This window comes from Montipora foliosa, chromosome 1 (genome assembly GCF_036669935.1).
Source record: "Montipora foliosa isolate CH-2021 chromosome 1, ASM3666993v2, whole genome shotgun sequence".
NCBI classification, from domain to species: domain Eukaryota; kingdom Metazoa; phylum Cnidaria; class Anthozoa; order Scleractinia; family Acroporidae; genus Montipora; species Montipora foliosa.
This window is the reverse complement of record NC_090869.1, coordinates 17,491,466-17,511,465: the sequence shown is the minus strand read 5'-3', so window position 1 is coordinate 17,511,465 and position 20,000 is coordinate 17,491,466. Positions and strand designations below refer to the sequence as shown.

Here is a 20,000-nt window from a genome sequence, read left to right as displayed (position 1 = left end):
CTCTCACCTCCTTTACTGACTGTAAGCTGCGTAACAAGAGCAATTGTAGTTCAGCCCTATGAAGCCACGAAGGGAGTGGCTAATACACGTACTTCACATCACATTTCGTCAGTTTTTGCAGGGCATCAAACGAATCGTTAATATTGGGGATGTACCTTCGCATCATGATCTGATCTTGTATTTGACAGTTGTTCTTCTAGTTCCTTGTTTTTGGTAATTATGTAATCAAGCTGTTTATTTGTTTTCTCTGAAATAACTAAATTGGTCCTCTTCTGTAACTAGCAAACAAACAAACAAACAACAAAATCAAAATAACTAGGGATTTATGATAGTTAACAAATTCATTTCTTAGCATGAACGATTCTGATTTCAATTCCAATCAACAGTTTCATTTAACGTTTCCTGTTTTCACCTGTACGTTAACTTTCGGGGCCAATTCGGCTGACCACGGTCAAAAGGGACGCCGTTGATTGGAATTTCAAGTTCAATGCTTTCTCGCCTTATGCTTATGAAAGGTGCAACAAAGCTGCCGGTGCCTCGACAAGCAATCGAGTGGCACATCATTCTTGATTGCAAAGGGGCAAGAACCCGAATGCCTCAACCGTTGAGTGTATCTTACAATTAATATGTATGTGTTTTGCTAGAGTAGGTCCAGAACAGCTTGATAGCTGTCGACATGCTTTACTCAGATTCAAATATGCTGCAATTATGGCGATGGTGGTGATCAAGGAAAAGATGATAATGATGATGACGATGATGATCCAGCGTCGTTCATACCTGTTCTAGAACTGCTTTAAGCTTGTCGCCGTCAAGGTCCTTGCCATAATACAGTGACTGCTGCCTCTGCGTTTCGAGGACTCTGTACTGGCACCATGTACCACAGATTGAGTGAATGCCGAAGGCATAATGTGACATCACCTTACAGATGATCACAAAATCTTCTCCCAAGGCTTCTCTTAGTGACTTGAAACAATTGAACAGTCTGTCAAGACGTTCGTAAAGAGCTTTCAACGCACATCGAACAGGGCAACTGACACCAATTTCTTTACACGTATGTTCGTGGATAAGAGAAATGGTGGTGGTTTCGACTCCATCCTTGACAATGTTGTCTGGAGGGCATTCACTTGGTTTCTTTTCCCCTTTCTTGTCTCGATCCTCTTCCCCTTCCATACAAATCCCCAGTTTTGTCGTCTGCTCCTCTTAAGACTCAAGTGATCCCTAAAAAAGTTACGGCATCTTCTCGCTATTGAAATGGATGACTGAGATGGACTCGGGGATACTCGGGTTAGGGTTAGTGTTTAGGGTCTAGGGTCTAGGGTTTAGGGTTTAGGGTTTAGGGTTATGGATTAGGGATTAGGGATTAGGGTTTAGGGTTTAGGGTTTAGGGTTAGGGTTAGGAAGGGGAACCAGCAGGATTGCGGGATTTCTGTCACCTGAAGCTAGTTTAGTGACGGTCACCGAGGCCCCGCGAGTCTAATATACTTTTCTGGAAAAACATCCGAAATGGTAATCGGAAGGTGGCTGGTTTGACTTCTGGGGCACGTTTCTCAAAAGTTGCGATTTGCAATTTTCCAAACTACGATCCACTTATTCTGGAAAGCTGGTCTTAGTTGTAACATGTTTTGAAGACCAGAACAAACAAAATATTTGCAAAGTTTCATACGGCTTGAAACGTTTTCCTTTTGAAGATACAGGGGGGTTTATGTCACACGAAATACGCCCGAAAATTCTCGGGACCTTCGAGAAACGGGCCCCAGCTGCAAAGGAGTACTCGAGTCTTTTCCGAGAATCTCCAATTCATCATCAAGATAACTTAAGAGATCAAGATAACTTAAGTCATCAAGATGACTTAAGAGATCGAATCCCCCCTATTAGCCCCTCTGACGATGAAAATTATTTGAAATCTATTATTAGCTCTTTATCAAACTTCGTGGTTATTTCAAAGTCGACGCCTCATTGGTCAGTTAATGTGTTCAAGTGGACAGCGTGGTTATGGAAACAACAGACACGGATACGATCTAAAAATAGATTTCAAGAAATTATCATTGGCTCTAGGATTCCCTCTCTAACCTTATATTCTTATTGTATCATCTGTTCGCATGGGATTTTGGTTTTCTCAAGATGTACATTATGTATGTTTGGTTTCTTGATACAATGTGTGGAGGGAAGAGAAGAAGAAAACTACTTTATAATAACTTATAATGAAAAACACGTATACTTTTTTCAGCCATAGTGTATTCTCCCACACGGCCCTTATGTGTGGACTAGGCTGCACGCTTGTTTAGGAGGAGGAAAGAAACTGGAGAATCCAGAGAACCGTCGAAGAGTCACGAAGCTTTTGGTGCGTAGTTCTGGTGGCACAAATCCCCTTTCATCTTCTCAATTAAGAAAAATGTCTCGAGTCATGTATATTTGCAAATATATTTTTACTTGTTTTGAAAACGTATTCAAAGAGGAGCTTTTCAGGATACGCGAATCTTACTTTCACAAATTTCGTTACGGGCCCGAATAATTCTGTAGATTTTGAAAACGGTTGCATCCCAGGAAACTCTCCAACATATGTTTGCGGGTCAAGTGACCTTCATATGTTGTGTGCCATATTATTACCAATGTCCATTTTGCGTAAAAACAAAATGCACATAGCTGTTTTAATGCCTTCTTTTTAAAACGTGACGTTTCTCACTACGTTTCGATAACTCGCCGTTCGTCGTCAGACGTGACAATTAATTCAGTTAAAGTAAATGAATGAGTGAATGAACGAATGAACGAATGATGAACGAATGAACGAATGAAAGAATGAATGAATGTGTTAAGATGAAAGACTGGAAACTAATAAGTGATTGTAGAACTTCAACGATAATTTCTGAATTTTTAAAACATGAAACATGAATTACGTTAATGCACTTAAGTTTCTCTTATGTCCCAAAATGCAAGTAATTCGATTGATATCCGACACGACGTGTCACTTTAAAGTGCAAGCGTTTCCTACCTTTTCTAACAAAAAGCTAAGGATAAAGGTTAGCGTTATTTTTAGGTCAGGATAAATGCATCGATTTATCCTTACTTGAGTAGCAGCATTTGGGGAACACTTTATGACATCATTTGTCTGTATTCCGAGACACGATTGACGGGATGTGTTGGGGAGAACGACAAGAGGACACTTTGTGACGCTTATTCAAATCGGCGTGCATCTAATTACCTCTGGACATAAAAAACGGTTTCTCACTTCCAATATTTCCTTTATTTGATTGAGACTGAGCTGGATGAAGATAGAGTCTTTTAATGAAATGTCAAATTTTAATGATTTGAACAAGACAGTTTGCTCTCAAAACGGAATCACGTCATTTTTGTCAATAAACCACGCTTTCATGCCCGAGCCTGCAACGCCTCTTTCAAAAGTACGCAAATTCCTCTGCATCGTCGGTGTAGCCAAAATGTGGTGGTCTTGTTAGGTTATTGTTTATAATTCAAGAATTTTGCGTTTGCAGTAATGGGGGTATTCAGTGTAAACCTAGGCCATCTCCAACACACGGTTTTATATATATCAAACTAACATGATAGGTTTAGTTACTAAAGAAACAGGCGCTGTGTTGGAATATGAGTGAAACACATTTTTTTCAAATCAAACTAGTTGATCAACTGAAGACAAATTGACAAAAGAGTTGACAGTTGGAAGTTTCGAGTGTTCGAAACGTCAGCTTCCAAATCTTTACCCTGTGGCCCATTTGGCTCTATCAAAACATTTGTTACCAAATTTTGAAGTTGAAATACTTGATTTACTCCGCCGACTTGACGACGCAATTATTGGAGACATTACCGTGGAGTGTATAGCCGGGCCATTCGACAGAGAAGGAAAAGGAAAGGAAAGGAACTTTATTTAAGTGTCTAGTAGATTTAGCGCTGGAGCACTAATTGGGGACACTGTAAAGTGAAATTAACAATTAACACAACAAGTCAAATGTTGGTTTTCGAGGAGAGGGGAAACCGGAGTACCCGGAGAAAATCTCTCGGTGAAGAGTAGAGAACCAACAAACTCGACCCACATATGACGCCGAGTCGAGGAATCGAACCTGGGCCACATTGGTGGGAGGCGAGTGCTCTCACCACTGCGCCATCCCTGCACCCCGTCTTGCGGCGTGGCTGTGCTATAGCGGGTACACACTTGGGCTCGCTTATCAGTCTGCGTTGAGCTTCGTTTGCGAATCGAATCATCTCTAATTGGAAAGAGTCCCCTTACCCGGATATCGGACGATGACTTCCACTTTTGTCCAAAACGCCTATTGGAAACTGTTGCATTTTGTTTACGTAAGCCTATCTGATTGGAGTCGGCAGCGGAAACGGCTAACTTTAACGTCCAGTAAGTGCGTGATCCAAACAGAACGAAGTCGTCTCAGCAAAAAACACGAAAAGTAAACATTTTTTTGAAAGTTAGTCTGAGCCGAAGAACGAAGAAGCAACGTTTTATGATATTTCAGTGCCTTAATTCCATAATTAGGACTGGACCATAACAGGAAAAAAAAGGTTTCTGTAATCAAGTATTGGTGAACCGTAAAGTTGTCACCAAAAAAGGAGATCTTGGTGAAACTTTGAGCTGTAATTAATGAATGAGAGCAGTTTCAGTAAATTCTGAAAATGTGCTCAGAACTTTTGCACTGTAAGTCAATTATATTGCCACGGATGTCTTGTCATCCAAATTTCGGATGAAAATAGGGCAGCAAGACTTTTTGGTGACACAAAATCAGCTCTTGAATTTTCTCTTGCACCAGTTTCAATTCCCTAAAGATTTTGTAATTTACCTATGTAATCTGAACAGACATTATAACTGATCTCAGTAGGTTTCTCAAAAGACAACCTAGGAAGGAATTTAATGACATTGCCTCTGATGAGCATAGTTTATTAACGATTATTTTCTTACAGATCAATAACAATAATGGCGTGAATGTCTCACCTGGTATGTTGAGATGTTGAGTTTTCAGCTGGTTCAGTGATCTTTTTATCTGTTAAAATGAGAATAGGGGAAAAAACCTCAATCTTGCCCGCTTGCTTGCTTATTCAGAAAAGCTATCATAGCTTGAATCGCAGCAGTATGTATTTGCGGAGAGTCAGAATAACTATATTGACTTTTTGACTCGGTGGAAATGGATACAGACGAACATCTTTTTTGGCCGTAGGCTTATTCAGGAACTTAGTATGTTAATTGTTTCATTGGAGATGCATCCGCTAAAAAAGACCTTTCTTGAGGTCATGTTACTTACTGCGAGCTGAAGATGAAAAAGAAACAATCCCTGGGGCGTTTGGCTTACCAACTAGACTTTTACTCGATGCGGTCTCTTGAAGCAGTGTCTTCCACTCCGGTTGCGTACGTTTGACCCATCAATTTTGTTTTAAGGGTCCCCCGGATCTATGCTCGATTGCAGCTTCCGCTTTTCTATTGAACACCTCTGCATTCTTTACGTCTTACGAACATTGAAACCACATTACAAATAAACAGGTGAAATTATAATGAAAAAAAATATTAAAGATACGGAAAAGACGTACAAATAAAGGACAAGAGAAAAGATTTAAAGGATATTTGAAGGCAAATTGCACTTTCTTCCATGTTTTTAATAGTCGATGTAAACAAATACTTCATAGATGTCAATATAAAACGATGACAACGTACATAAATTAAAATTCCGGAGGACACAAAATTCAATCCCATATATTTTTTTTTCTAGATAGATTTTCGACAGCCGTTTCTTCGACTCACGGTGCAGAATCCATGCCAAAGTTGGGTGTCCCTTTTCAGAGGTTCCGCTTCCATGTTTTTCGAAGTTAACACAGAAACGTTAGAACTAACTGGTAAATTAGGTCATTTAAGTTATTTTACAATAAAGTTTTAATCTTCTTAAGCAAAAAAACTTTCGCGGAAGAGATGTATCTTTTTTCTTGGATGAGTAGGGGATAATTGCAAAAAAGACCCGAGTGTGCCAGAAAGGGAATGGACCTCTGACGTGATTTGGTTACCTATACTAATATAATATTCTCAGCGTACTTTCTATTGTTGATCAAATTAAACTATGCACAAGATCATAAAGTGTAAACAATGACGTGGTTTTTTAGTAACATCTACACAAAACAACATCTACTAATAGTGTGACCTGGTTATTTATCAATGCTCTGGGTAGCAGAACTTAAAGTATATAGGCAATGCTTCAAAGTACGTCAACTCTTCATTGCTTTAATGACTTGCAGTAGGGTTTGCGATAGTATGTTGCTTTCATGCAAATTAGTATTAATGGAAATCGGTGCCCAATGTGGCCTCCAAATCATTCGTTTTAAATCATTCTAGTACCCTTTTTCAAACATGTTATCGCATGCAGCGGTTTCAAAAGTTATCATTTTGCTCAATCACAACAGAAAACTCAAAGGAGCCAATCATAAAAGAAGACATTTTATTTAAACACATTACACAGGCACACTAAGGAAAGCGATTATTTAATTCCAAAAAGATTTGATGATAATTCGCTGCGCCTTCCAAAGTTATCATTTTGCTCAATCACAACAGAAAACTCAAACGAGCCAATCATAAAGAACACATTTTATTTATATTTTAAACACATTGCACGGGCACGCTAAGGATAGCGATTATTTAATTCCAAAAAGATTTGATAATAATTCGCTGCGCGTGGGAGAATGACACAAATATTGCTCACTAAAACAAAAGAACTAGATTTGTGTCGTATCGAGAGGTCCTCAAGACACCCCTGTAAAAGCGTTGTGGTACGATATCAACATCCGCATTGATGTTGGTTTTCACGGTCGTATCACAGTGAAAAACTCCAATTCACACCCTAGTTCCAGCTGGTGAGTAAAGATGTAAACTTTTATGGACGATCAGTTAGTATTCTCAAACTGAAAAAAAAAGGGTTCTGCCTTTTAGTTTCTAAGGAAAGAAACTGTAATGCTGCATCGGTATCGTATTGATACACAGAAATGGGTTTCCAAAAATTTATATGGTAAATATGTCGCTCGCGAAATTCGTTTTTAGGTTGAAACCCTCCCAAAAGGACTGAAAACACCTATACCTAGATCCCCTCTACAAGAACCTTTTGACCCAAAATTTTGAAACAGGTTCATATTTTCTAAAATCTAAAAAAAATGTGCAAAAATTACGAGCTTAAGTTACATCCCGAATGAGTGAACAAAATCATGTCAGAATATATAAAATTCTATATATTTGAACAGCGGAATGGACATGGAATGAAAGTTAGAAGATCGTCCAAGTCAGATATGCAAGTTTAAACAGCTGCAAACAAGCCTGCTGCAAAAACCCGGGCTTGAACCCCAGGGAGTCGAACCCATGACCCTGCGATTGCGGGAACTGCTTTACCAACTGAGCTATCAAGCAGACTAGTAGCTGGTCAAAAGTCTACAATAGACGGCTCTTGTCGGAAACTTACTTCAGCCAGTATCGTTCAGTTTTCTTGCATTGTCATCTTCCCGACGTTATCCTACCGTAATGCTATGGAGGCAAACACCCTCGATACACTTTGCGATAGCAGGATTGTTCTATGTAATAACTTGTTCAACGATAACTGTAGCTATGAAAACCATAAATTGCACAGCCTTCTACCAAAGTGAGCGAACACCTACAATATGATATACTACGAACTGAAAGATCTTTTTAAATTCCAAAGTGCAGTACAAACAGACTAAGGAGTAGAGGATATTACATGGCCGCGCGGGGATACGAATTTTATCTTCAAATGCTGAGAAGCACGAGAAGATAAAATTCGTATCCCCGCGCGGCCATGTAATGTTTTTTTTATTATATAGATATTGATGAAATGTCCGGGATAGCGATTATCTAATTCTAAAAAGATTTGATGATAATTCGCTGCGCTTTCAAAAGTTATCATTTTGCTCAATCACAACAGAAAACTCAAACGAGCCAATCATAAAGAACACATTTTATTTATATTTTAAACACATTGCACAGGCACGCTAAGGATAGCGATTATTTAATTGAAAACAGATTTGATGATAATTCGCTGCGCGTGGGAGAATGACACAAATATTGCTCATTAAAACGAAAGAACTAGATTTGTGCCGTATCGAGAGGTCCTCAAGACACCCCTGTAAAAGCGTTGTGGTACAATATCAACATCCGTATTGATGTTGGTTTTCATGGTCGTATCACAGTGAAAAACTCCAATTCACACCCTAGTTCCAGCAGGTGAGTAAAGATATAAAGTTTTATGGACGATCAGTTAGTATTCTCAAAAAAAAGAAAGGGTTCTGCCGCTTAGTTTCTAAAGAAAGAAACTGTAATGCTGCATCGGTATCGTATTGAAACACAGAAATGTGTTTCCGAAAATTCATATGGTAAATATGTCACAGGTGAAATCCGTTTTTAGGTTGAAACCCTCCCAAAAGGACTGAAAACACCTATACCTAGATCTCCTCTACAAGAACCTTTTGACCCAAAATTTTGAAACAGGTTCATATTTTCTAAAATCTAAAAAAAAGTGCAAAAATTACGAGCTTAAGTTACATCCCGAATGAGTGAACAAAATCATGTCAGAATATATAAAATGCTATATATTTGAACAGCGGAATGGACATGGAATGAAAGTTAGAAGATCATCCAAGTCAGATATGCAAGTTTAAACAGCTGCAAACAAGCCTGCTGCAAAAACCCGGGCTTGAACCCCAGGGAGTCGAACCCATGACCCTGCGATTGCGCTGAATTGCTTTATCAACTGAGCTATCAAGCAAACTAGTAGCTGGTCAAAAGTCTACAATACATGGCTCTTGTCGGAAACTTACTTCAGCCACTATCATTCAGTTTTCTTGCATTGTCATCTTCCCGACGTTATCCTACCGTAATGCTATGGAGGCAAACACCCTCGATACACTCTGCGATAGCAGGATTGTTGTATGTAATAACTTGTTCAGTGATATCTGTAGACTTAACTGATTAGAGTGTAATGTGCAGTCGGCTAGTTTTCTAACCCATATGAACCATGTGAGCGTTAACCCTACTAATAGAAATGGGCCCACACAAGGACAGAGAAAAACTCTGACCAGGGTGGGAATTGAGCCCACGACCTTCGGCCTTAGATCACCGGTGCTCTACCGACTGAGGTACAAGCTCATGTTGTGTATCATGGTTGGGAGGGTAAAACAATGGGCCACAGTAATTGGCGCAAGCTGTTGTGGCGCTCTGTCAGCTTGACTGGCACAGTCAATAGATTAAATTAAATTAGTTCCATCGAGCTCGAGTTGCATGGATGCAAATACGGTTCATAAATGTCCGGTAAGGCAACGAATAGGTTTTGACCTTTCCAAAAATACGGAACGTATTATTATTTCCGTTGAGCATAACATAAAGTCAACAAACATTGACAATACACTAATTTTATGATGTAGTAAAGAACCTTGTAAATGTTTTTTTTAAAACGGCGCTAAATTAGAAGTGATATGTGAAGATGTTTCATTCAAATAACCTCAGTGGCCCAATTTTCCTTTGAATGAATGATACGACAAGAAAATCGGGTCAAATGCATATGCTGCGCGGGCTACAGTGGCGTAATTTTGAAAGGTGGAAAATTAAATTCACTCTCATTTTCGCTTTATTTGCGTCCCAATTCAAAATGGAGTCACATTTGCGTGAAAATTCATTTAAAGGCGCAACAAGAAATGCGGAAAAGGAATAAAATAAAAAGGGAAACTTTTGAACACTTGATTATTCAGAATTGTTATTATTATTATCATTATTTATTATTACTATTTTAATATTTTTCATTCTTTTGATTATTTTTATGTACTGTAAAAAGGACCACTGTCCACCGGAATCATTGAGCGCGATGTTAACTATCTATCTTTTTCGACCAAAAGACTCAGTAATGTATTATTCAGCATATCTCATTATTGTCCATTAAAGTGAAAGGTCCGAGAGAATCCACTGAAGACACAATCCACAATCTTTCGACGCTAGTTCATCTGTTAATTTTAATCTTCTTGAATAACTTGTTTGCCCTCCTATAAAAGATTACACAATGCACCTGGGGGGTTGTGAAGATCAACTATTGTTTCTCCAGTGATACTTCACCCACCATTTGGTTATCTGTTCATTTTCATTTTCTTTTTTCTTCTCGTTAGACCGGCGAGCTTTACTCTAAACTACTCTAAACGTTAAGCCGTTTAGTGTATGCATCTTCCCGTAAAAGGTTTATTCATCTCTTTAAATCATTGATGGTGAACACTCGTAATCCACGCTCTAGCTGCTCGAATTATTTGGACAAACGTTTTTCGAAATTCCCTGTTGAAACCGGCGTAAACAAAGACGTTTATTGCCGCGTTGGTATAAATCATGCATACGGCGATTTTAGCAACAAAAGGAGGCACATGAGAGTGTCCAAAGGCTCCTAGTAGATCGATTAAAGTGATCGGCAGTACAAGGACAAAAAACAAACTCACTAAGACAGTCACCATTTTTAACACTTTTCTTTGCCTTAACTGAATTGTTCTACGGCAATTTTGCTGCCGAGAAGTGTTAGCTGGTTCATTGCCTTCAGTCCGCACTTCCACGTTTGTCGCAATGGATGCGAAGTTGTTTGTCTCGACGGCAGCAGACGTTTCAGCGTTCAAATATTGCACCTGAATTATCCTCAGTTGTCTGTGGCTTGCTTTGAAGAGGAACAAGTTGATCACGCTTGATAGAACCACTGGTAATAAGCAAAAGCCAATGAGAAAAATGAGAAGGTAGGCCGTGGACAAGTTTATGGAGAAGAAACACAGACCATGATTCTGCCGAAGAAGTTCAGGAGAAGCAGAGCCAACGCCCACAATGGGCAAGACGGCAAACCCTGTCATAACTATCCATCCACCTATTATCAAACCAACAGCAATCACTGATGTCATATACAAGGTATACCCGAAAGGGAATCTCACCGCCACGAATCGATCCACACTGACAAAACTAATGTTCAATCGCGACAAACCATCAAAGAGGACAGTCGCGGCTATCACTACGCTACAAGGAATCGATCCGGGTTGAAATCCTTCCACAAGACGCAACGGGATTGCCAAACAGACTGTTAACAAGTCAGAAACAGACAAATTGAACAGAAAATAGTTCGAGACCATTGTTCTTAGCCTTCGGTTTCGGAGAATGGCGCAGATGACCAGTAAGTTTCCTGTTGTTCCGATGACAGAAACCAAGACCATATATGTCGTTGTGATCACTGTTTCTGCCGACATTACGAGAGTTGTCGAAGCTAGATTCGTCTTTAATTTAACTCGTTGGCTTTTTGTTTGATGGCGGAAATTTTCACCCAGAGTTAGCCAAATGTTTAAAGTGACCGTTGACTGGTCGATTTATCAAGCGATCAAAACCTACCCAAGAGAATTATAGTCAATTAAAATGAGGAAAATGGCCAATTTTCCGATCACTCAAATCCTTTTGTCTGCTGAAAAACCGAGAAATATTTTGACCATCGATCTATGAAAAAGACCGATCAGACGTAGCGCCGGGTGCTTGCGTAACGTAGCACGTAGTTTTAATGATAGATGAGAGTCTCCCGCAAATGAAAATGTTCAAACACAAGCTGACTCCTCCAAAAGACAAAGGCCATTTGGAGCCACTTCCTTCGATAACAGCGGATGAAGTCGTCAGTGTTCCTACTCAATATCAAAATCAATTCATCGCAAGATTTAATCGAAAAAAAAAATCACTTATCGTATCAGTTAGCTGACTTCTCGGGAGAATCTTCCAATTTTCCATAAAACGGTTCTTAGACTTTTGCCAAAGAAATGCGTCAACCTCTATATTTACAGATACTTATCAAAATTGATCATGAATCTGATAATGATTCCGCTTACTGTGTAAATGAAGCTTTCTTTAGATTTGCATTCGCCCCACACAAAAGACAAGGAGAAAAAAATAGACGGATATTGGACTTCACACTTGACAGGAATCGCGCTGTGCCGTAATATGGGGAAAATGAATAAATAGTTTCCGCACTTGATGAGGATCCAAAAACACTGACGCACTTAAACCAGGAGATAAAACATGACAATACTGTATTGCATTTGAAAGCGTCATGTTAAAAAGCGCGAGTGTCCATCATTTCAGCTGTCAGATATCATTTGCATCATTGGATAAAAGGAAACGAAAAACGCCATGACAAACCGAATGACCGGAAAGCACATAAAGATCTGAGACTCGTGATGACAGCTAGCAAGAACGCATTTCTGATTAGGCGTCCGAATTTTAAATTATATCTTAACAAAAAAGTTCAAATGAACACGCAAAATATTGGATCTAACGGTTTTGAAAACATTTCAGTTTTTGTACTAGAAAATAAAACCTCTAATTCAATGGTTTCAGACATATACGTACGGTAGCCCGTATACGTAAGGGTCATGCTGGTGTTGTTATTTCCTGCAAGTCGAGAATTTTCTATCTCGACTTATAACTCGAGATCTCGACTTATAACCCTCAGCCCAAGTCGAGATAGAAAATTCTGGACTTGCAGAAAATAACAACACCAACATGACCCTTACGGGCCACCTTATGTGACGGAAAGCGTAAGTAACGACAAAAACGTTTTGGTGCAGTGTAGGGAACTTACAAAACTCGACCAACGTATGGCCGACGTCATCCAGGACTTAAATTGGTGGTAGTAAGCAAATAACTCTACAACCGTCCCACCGTACAAATTGCTCTTGGGAAAACAAAATATTTGGCTCCGTTGAGGTTAATAGGATTGAACAGAGAATCGTTAAGTTTTACCGGATATTGAAAATTCCTCAAAACAACGCATGCATGTTTTCTCGGTGGAAAAATAATAAAATAAAACGATTTCATACTGACGTTCCGAAATTAAGTTAACAGAGCAGCGAAACAGATTGGTTTACAACTGAGTTCCGCAAAATGAAAACTCAGGTGTAATTAATTACTTCAGTCAACTATTCGTGCACAAGAATACAATAGTGGCCGGGTATTCTGCAATCGCTCCCGCGCACCTTCCATGCAGCTATTGATTTTTAAAAGATGTAATCGGGAAGGGTTGAGAAACAAGTTGCTTGGCGACGGGCGAAATCAAAGGCGGGATCTTCCAGAGGATCGATCACCTAGGACCGAGACTACATAAATATAAATACATACAATAATGCTTCTAGGCCTGAGGGCAAACAAAAGCTACTTAACAGTAAATTAAATAAGAAATTACACTGACAAGAAATAACAAAACAAACACTGTTGAGTTGACCAAGAGATATTAAAAGTCTGACAGTTGCAAAGATTGCTGCATAGTCATCAAAATTGATTCGAAGGGGCATCGTGAAGTAATATGTCTACCATGTGATTTAATCTAATTTGAGTTGATTTGTTTTCTCCCCAATTAGCAGAGCGCTTATTGTGCTCGGATAAATAAGTACGAGACGTTATGAAGTACATGACTATTATTGTTATTTTGCAATGTTTAGAAAACAAGCAGCAGTGTTCTTAGACCCGATTAAAACACGTGCTGCGAGTTTTTAGTGAACGGCTTCAAAAACTTTCCACAAAAAGCGTGTCCCTCGGGAGTCCGAACAAAGATTCAAATTGTGAGGGGAAGATATTAGTATGCAGGAAAAACAAGTGGCCTTATACTGGCTACGGCCCTGCTAACCGGCCTAATATTCTCTCGGAATTGTAATGAAAGTATTAAATATTTTTAAATACAATCGTAGAAACTTGTAAAGCAACCGTTTACTGATTTTCATTGGCATCAATACCGTTAAAAACAGTTTTAAATGTGAATGACTATTCTAACTATGGTTGGGTCACGGAATGTGGACTTTGGATTTCGGACTACGGAATTCAGTACAAGCAAGAGAAAATGAGGGACAGAGAGTCGATGCAAGCAAATAAAAATAAAGTTAAAAAACAGTGATACAACATTAAAATAAGAGAGAAGACATAAACAAGGGTTCTTACTCCCTTGCAATATGAAGCTTAATGCTGTATACCCGTCTCGTCCTCGCGATAAAACCTGGAAGATTACGTACACCTGTTTGGCATCTACTGGAACTAAGATAAAATTTGCCAGTACCAAATTTTCCAAAGATCAAATTTTCTTTCAGTGTATAGAAGATTTCACTGTTGATAAACAATTCTTTTTGTTATTTAAATTTTGCCAATCACAGAACAAGAGAATCCTTTGTTGCGACAGTCAATAGATCTCTGGTTGGCATATTAATGACAATATGTGACGAAACGGTGAGTATCGCTATTGATTTGGATTCCATTCTAATGTAACATGAAATGCTTAAGTATAGACCCTTTCCCAATCAACAATTGTATCCGAGTATTTATCTTTTAAATTTTGTTTAGTGGTGGGCAGGCATTGTTTTCTCTCGAGGAAAAATTGATAAATCTGCTTCGACGACACATCGAAAATTGGAATTAAATCGCCGCTGGCTGTCTTGATTGTCGATTCGGAAGTGCTCGGAGTGGAAGCGAAATCGAAGCTTTAGCAAGGGTACGCCAGTCAGCCGGGATTGAATTAACAATTCTCATAAGTAAAAATCTTTGCTCTGGGGATGTTACTACAAAATCTAGTGAGAAGGAGCCGTTTATGGAGTTTCGATCGTGACCTATCCTGACAAAGCCAAGGCCAACTAAATCCCGGATTTAGTTGAAATTTAGTTGAAATTTGTTGTTTCAAATTATCTCATTTAAACTTCTTAAGATGAACTTGGCTGCTGGTCTCCAGTTTAAATCCGACCACGCATCAAGACATTCCTTATAGTATGCTGGTAACTGAATCTTAACTGAGCTTAGAGGTATCAAAGTTGCAGCACAACACAAGACATCCGCCAATTGATGAAAGGACTTGGGTATTTCTCTGAATTTTTTTAGACAGACTACTCGATCTGCTTTAATCATGAACTGAATTTCCTCCTTTCTTTCGGTCAGATATCTAGGCCTGGCGTTTAACTTTATCCTTCCCGTTCCAGATGAAACCGTACGGTTAAAACCGAGTTCACTTCCTTAAGCAAATCCTAAGAAATCGCTATTGCAGAAGCGAATCAGATAAGGCTGCCATTTTAGTACAGGCCAAGTTACAAGAATGTGCGATCTAACTATCTAAGGAGAAACTTTCAAAAGTGTGAAAGTATAATTATTTGTAGAACAGACAAGAGGGAGATGAATATCAAAGTCCAGGATTGAGCTAGAACAAAATACCACACTATTCTCACTCATGTTTATGCCGCGGAATTCCAAATGCGTGGGTTACGTAACTCCTTTTGTGGATTGCGCGATGCATAATTAAGTGGTAAATTACCACGTACAATACCTCCTTACTTAAAGATCTGTTTTCGTAGATTCGCGGCATTTCGAAAGAGATACGCAAGCCGGTAAGTCTGGAGGGATTTTCGTGTTTTCTCCGCTTCACGTCGCCGAAGCTTAGCCTCGTGCTTTACCTTAAGGGGAACTTTGGTCGGTGTTTAATATGGCTGTACCTGTAAAACCTGCGGCCGCTGATTTAGAGGCTTCAGCTAATCCTGCTCCACCGGCTGCTCCGGTTCCTGCCGTCGTGGTCACAGTTCTGCCAGCTCCACCGGCTCCTCCCGCGCAACCAGCGGGCCCACTCGGTGGACAACAAGAACAGTTGAACGAGGTATTTTAGAGTTTTGTGCATTTTCTTCTTTTCGTTCTAGTTTCTTATTTGCATAGGTTTTGCATCGTTTCGCTTTCTATCCCTGTGGGTTTCCTTGTGTGGTATGTTTGCCGTGTGTCTACCCTAGCTTTACATTCGCTCGTGTGTTTAGCACAAGCTGGTATGCCATGTCGGCTCTAGCTATACGTTCGCTCGTGTTTCGGGCACATTTTGGTCCTTGCCGTATTTCAGCTCTAGCTTACCTTTGCTCATTTGCCGAGTGCGGAGTCACAGATGTCGGCTCTAGCTAATCGTTTGTTCCTGTGTCGAGCACAAATTCTATGCCGTGTGTCGGCTCTGGTTGTTTTTCTCGTGTGTCTAGCAGAAATTGGTTTTGCAGGAGTACCCAACGAACACTTTTTCTGAATTCATCTGTTATTGACTTACACGATACGTGGGCATCCATTAAGACATTTTTGTTAATATTTAACTACCCTGGGAAATAAATATCCGTTCTTCCGAGCCAGCTAGCAAGAGATTATTTTCCGAGGTCGCCAACTAGCATCCATTATTTTGAGGCCTTTTCCCAGCCAGGAAGGTATACATTTCGCTGTGGGCGCCAGCCAGCGGCATTTATCATGTTGAAACCCTTCCCAGCCAGCGATAGTTATTGCAAATTTTCGTCTTGCCAGTAAATAATGCTCTTACCCCCGAAACTGTAACCAAGGTAACAAGGGCACAATAATAAGACAGCGTGTTCATTTCTTCAAGCGGACGATCGTGTGATTTACTTGGAAAGAAAATGCATTATTATTGTGCTGTCATCGCACCATGAGTAACAGACACCAACGCAAGCTCATAAGAGGTCACATCCAGGTAGTCTGAAACCAAAGCAACAAGGGCATAATAATAAGACAGCGTGTTCATTTCTCGAAGCGGACGATCGTGTGATTTACTTGGAAAGAAAATGTATTATTATTGTGCTGTCATCGCACCATGAGTAACAGACACCAACGCAAGCTCATAAGAGGTCACATCCAGGTAGTCTGAAACCAAAGCAACAAGGGCACAATAATAAGACAGCGTGTTCATTTCTCGAAGCGGACGATCGTGTGATTTGCCTCGAGTATTTTACTTTATGACTGTGAAGTTTATCTTTGGTTTTGAACTGTGTTGTTTCGAATGGAACCTTAACTTCCGTTTGTCAAGTTTTCTTTGTCAAGTGGAATGACATATCCACGGAACTCGAACCGATCTTTCATACTGTTTTTTAAAATTTTATTTCTAATAACGCTTTGTGCTATAAAACCCCTGAGATAGGCAACAGAGAAACTGAACAGACGAACATCGCGAAGCGAAGTACCACATGGTCTTCAATAGCGGTCAAGTTTTATTTTGCTCTCGTTTTTCCACTTCTGTTTGCCACCCTTTTTCATTCTTGGTAAAAGAAAGGAACGGACACGTCTTGTTCCAGTTTGCTGTGAATCTGAATTTTCTCTAAGGAAAGATCGATTCCAAAAATTTCTCGATGCTGGTGTATGTTTGCCACGTTCATAGCGTTCACTGGAATCAAAGCTTGGGGTGATCGCTCAAAACAAAATTGGCATCCGGTTGGCGGCCGCCTCTAAAAGCGTACGCGATATAAAGGCGTGAAAATAAACAGACCTGCAGTCCAAACTACAAGCGCAGATCTTTAGTTGACAAACTTTTATCAGTTTGAAGTGGTAAATTTTTTTGCCAAACTGAAAAGGTTTACGGTTGAAACTAAGGCTTACGTCTCTCTGGAATTATAATTAACTAGACCCTCCGTGAGGGTACACTGGGTTGCCTGTGGTACGTGCACCGTCCCAGACAATTTTTTTCAAGTTGGGCGGTCATTAAGAAGTCATACCAGACGAGGCCCTTTGGCTCACGGGTCCTCACACGTTCGTACGACGAAACAGACCTGTCCTTGCGTAATATGTAGCTCTAACAGTGCACGATATTGTTTTGCTATTGTCTATCATTGTAGTGCCATGGTAGAAGTCTTGGATAAATAGTCTGAGAAGACATGTGGTTACTAGCAAAGTACTGAACCCAGAAAGATTGAAGAAAATAAATGGGAAGTGAGAAACACTGGCTTCTGGGCTGACATGTTGATAAACTTCTTTTGACCACAAGTTTAAGCGTGCCCTCTGAGTATCTGACAGCTTTGTAATACCGAAGTTCACTGAAGTTATCCCTGTTGGGCGGGGTTAGTGTTTGGATGGGAGACCAAAATAATATACCCCTCATAAAACAGAAGCATCGGACCGAAAATACTATTAACGCTAACAAATGCGAACTCAGCAAGGTACAGATTTTGTTAGCTTGCTTTATGCAAAAACAAATATTGATGCAAAAGTAAATAAATATTGATACACAGTTTTTAGAAAGAGCGGAAGGAAGTTTCCAGGACGATCGCTCGAGAATAACATATTTACGACATGAAAACAACATTTATTTTGAACCGTGAATATAAAATATAAAAAGTTACGATCAGCGACAAACATTTTGGGAGATTTTTGCAACGTTCAATTTTGTTATCGTACGTTTTGCCTGCACAAATAAATCGCAAAATCGAAAGTGACATCGCCGGAATTCAGCGGGCGCCGTGATGAAGTTACCGCGGCATGTTTACTCGCCAAACAGTGAAGTATCTGTGTCAAATGATGGCAAGATACCGGGTTTTTGTAAGTTTCTTTTTCTGTCAAGTGTTATAAAGTTTGACAATGAAATGAGCGAAGTCAAAACAAAGATCACAATCGCCCAACTCTTATTTATGCAAAGTCAAAATTTACTCTCCAAGACGCGTACGACGTTATTTATCACCAGGTAATTCCATCATTTTGGAAATAGCAGCTACTTTATTATTCAACTGCGTCACAATTCTTCACTGTTTTTGGGGCTCATTTTGTTGAAACTCAAGCACGCTTTCAACAGGCCTGTGAACCCTTCCAGCTTACAGAGCAATACTAAAAAACTTCTCCCATATCACATTTCAACCTTAAGCTCGAAAATTCAATACCCAACATGATGTTCTAATTCACAAAGGCAGAAAATACCACAGAATCCTTTTCCAGCGAAAAATTTATTGAAACAAACAACATGTTTGCTCTTAGAGGCGAAAACCTCTTCCTATTTCATTGCGTGCTTGAAGACAAGAAACTCAATCGTGTCAAATTACCATGTACTTCAGGTAATACAGCTCACTTTGATTTTGTCTCGACGGGCGATAGATTGTTGTCGAAGTCCAGTACTCGTCGCTTTTGAGATTCCTGCTTAGTTTATCCAACTGACTTGCCATTATTGAGCTCCATAAGGGTATATTTTGTTTAAGGATCCACTAAAACGCCATACGCGTTACATGAGTTTCGACGCCATTGCAGGCTAAGTTAATGATTCTACTGTGTCCACTAGAGAAATCTACGCAGTTCCACTACCCTCTCGATCCTAAGAAAATACCCGCAGTAGGCTCTATGCACAAAGACACCACTTACCAGGGGAGTGACAGGCAAGACTTTTACCGACACGGAAAAAAATACTGAAAAAAAAACGGAAATCTACCTATTTTCCGACTGGGTTTGCCATAGGGCAACCCAGTAAAAAGGAAAAAAGAAATCAAACAAACAAAACGCAGACCTCGACTGGGTTTGCCATAGGCAACCCAGTAATTACGAACATTAAAAAATGGTTTCATAGTATCAATTCTGCTTGACATGACCGGGCGGAAAAGCGGCAAAAGCGCCCACTTTATCTTAAAAGGAAACGCCAGTCTCCTTGGCTCGCAATGTAGCAAGCTTGAAACGTACAAAGTAACAGGAAAAATTTACAATCACAAAATTTACGAACATATGTAAATTGCTACTATGTAAGTGACATTGTAAAATAAACGAGAGATTCTAAAATATCCAAACTATCATTCAGGTCTTAACCAATAAAAAAGTATACAGTTTTGCACAGCTTGACATGTATCTGTCATAAAGTGAAATAAAACTGCTGTAACTCGTAACTGGCCATTGCTTCTGAGGGAATTACGTACCACAACCAAATGGTTAAACCCTGTGAAATCATCAACTTAGCCTGATTATTTTGAACGCAGAATTCAGACAAGAGGCGCAGTTGCGTTTGCGTTTGCGTTTGCACCAGTGTGTCTACGGGAAAAAAGAGAGACGCGGCTTGTTTAAAGAAATTTAAACGAAACTAATTAAGTTCTTGACGTTACAAATTTTCTCATTAAATATTTCTTTGTACGCTTACTATTCCTCAGTGATTTCCTCTTCTGTTGCTTTGCAAATGCACTGTTACATGTACATATCCAGGCAAGCGAATTTCGAGCATTTTTTT

The 20,000-nt window shown here is 39.6% G+C and overlaps 2 protein-coding genes across 8 annotated transcripts in view; both read right to left on the bottom strand.

Moving 5' to 3' along the window:
* LOC137991763 (kinesin-like protein KIFC3) overlaps positions 1-20,000 on the bottom strand; it is a 54,115-nt gene that overhangs the window by 15,782 nt on the left and 18,333 nt on the right. For 3 of the 7 annotated variants that reach the window (XM_068836813.1, XM_068836820.1, XM_068836802.1), the window contains 3 exons: positions 4,949-4,997; positions 778-1,218; positions 156-278 (listed from right to left, as the gene is read on the bottom strand). In XM_068836813.1, coding sequence (XP_068692914.1) covers positions 156-278; positions 778-1,170 — 516 coding nt within the window. In that variant the 5' untranslated portion in view covers positions 1,171-1,218; positions 4,949-4,997. Of the gene's footprint in view, positions 1-155; positions 279-777; positions 1,219-4,948; positions 4,998-5,255; positions 5,561-20,000 lie in introns of those variants that run through there. The other 4 variants (XM_068836799.1, XM_068836836.1, XM_068836807.1 and 1 more) reach the window with 4 other exon arrangements.
* On the bottom strand, positions 9,824-11,896 carry LOC137975547 (D(1A) dopamine receptor-like). The gene has a single exon (XM_068822665.1). The coding sequence runs from the start codon at positions 11,245-11,247 to the stop codon at positions 10,234-10,236; it is 1,014 nt and encodes a 337-aa protein (XP_068678766.1). The 5' UTR covers positions 11,248-11,896; the 3' UTR covers positions 9,824-10,233.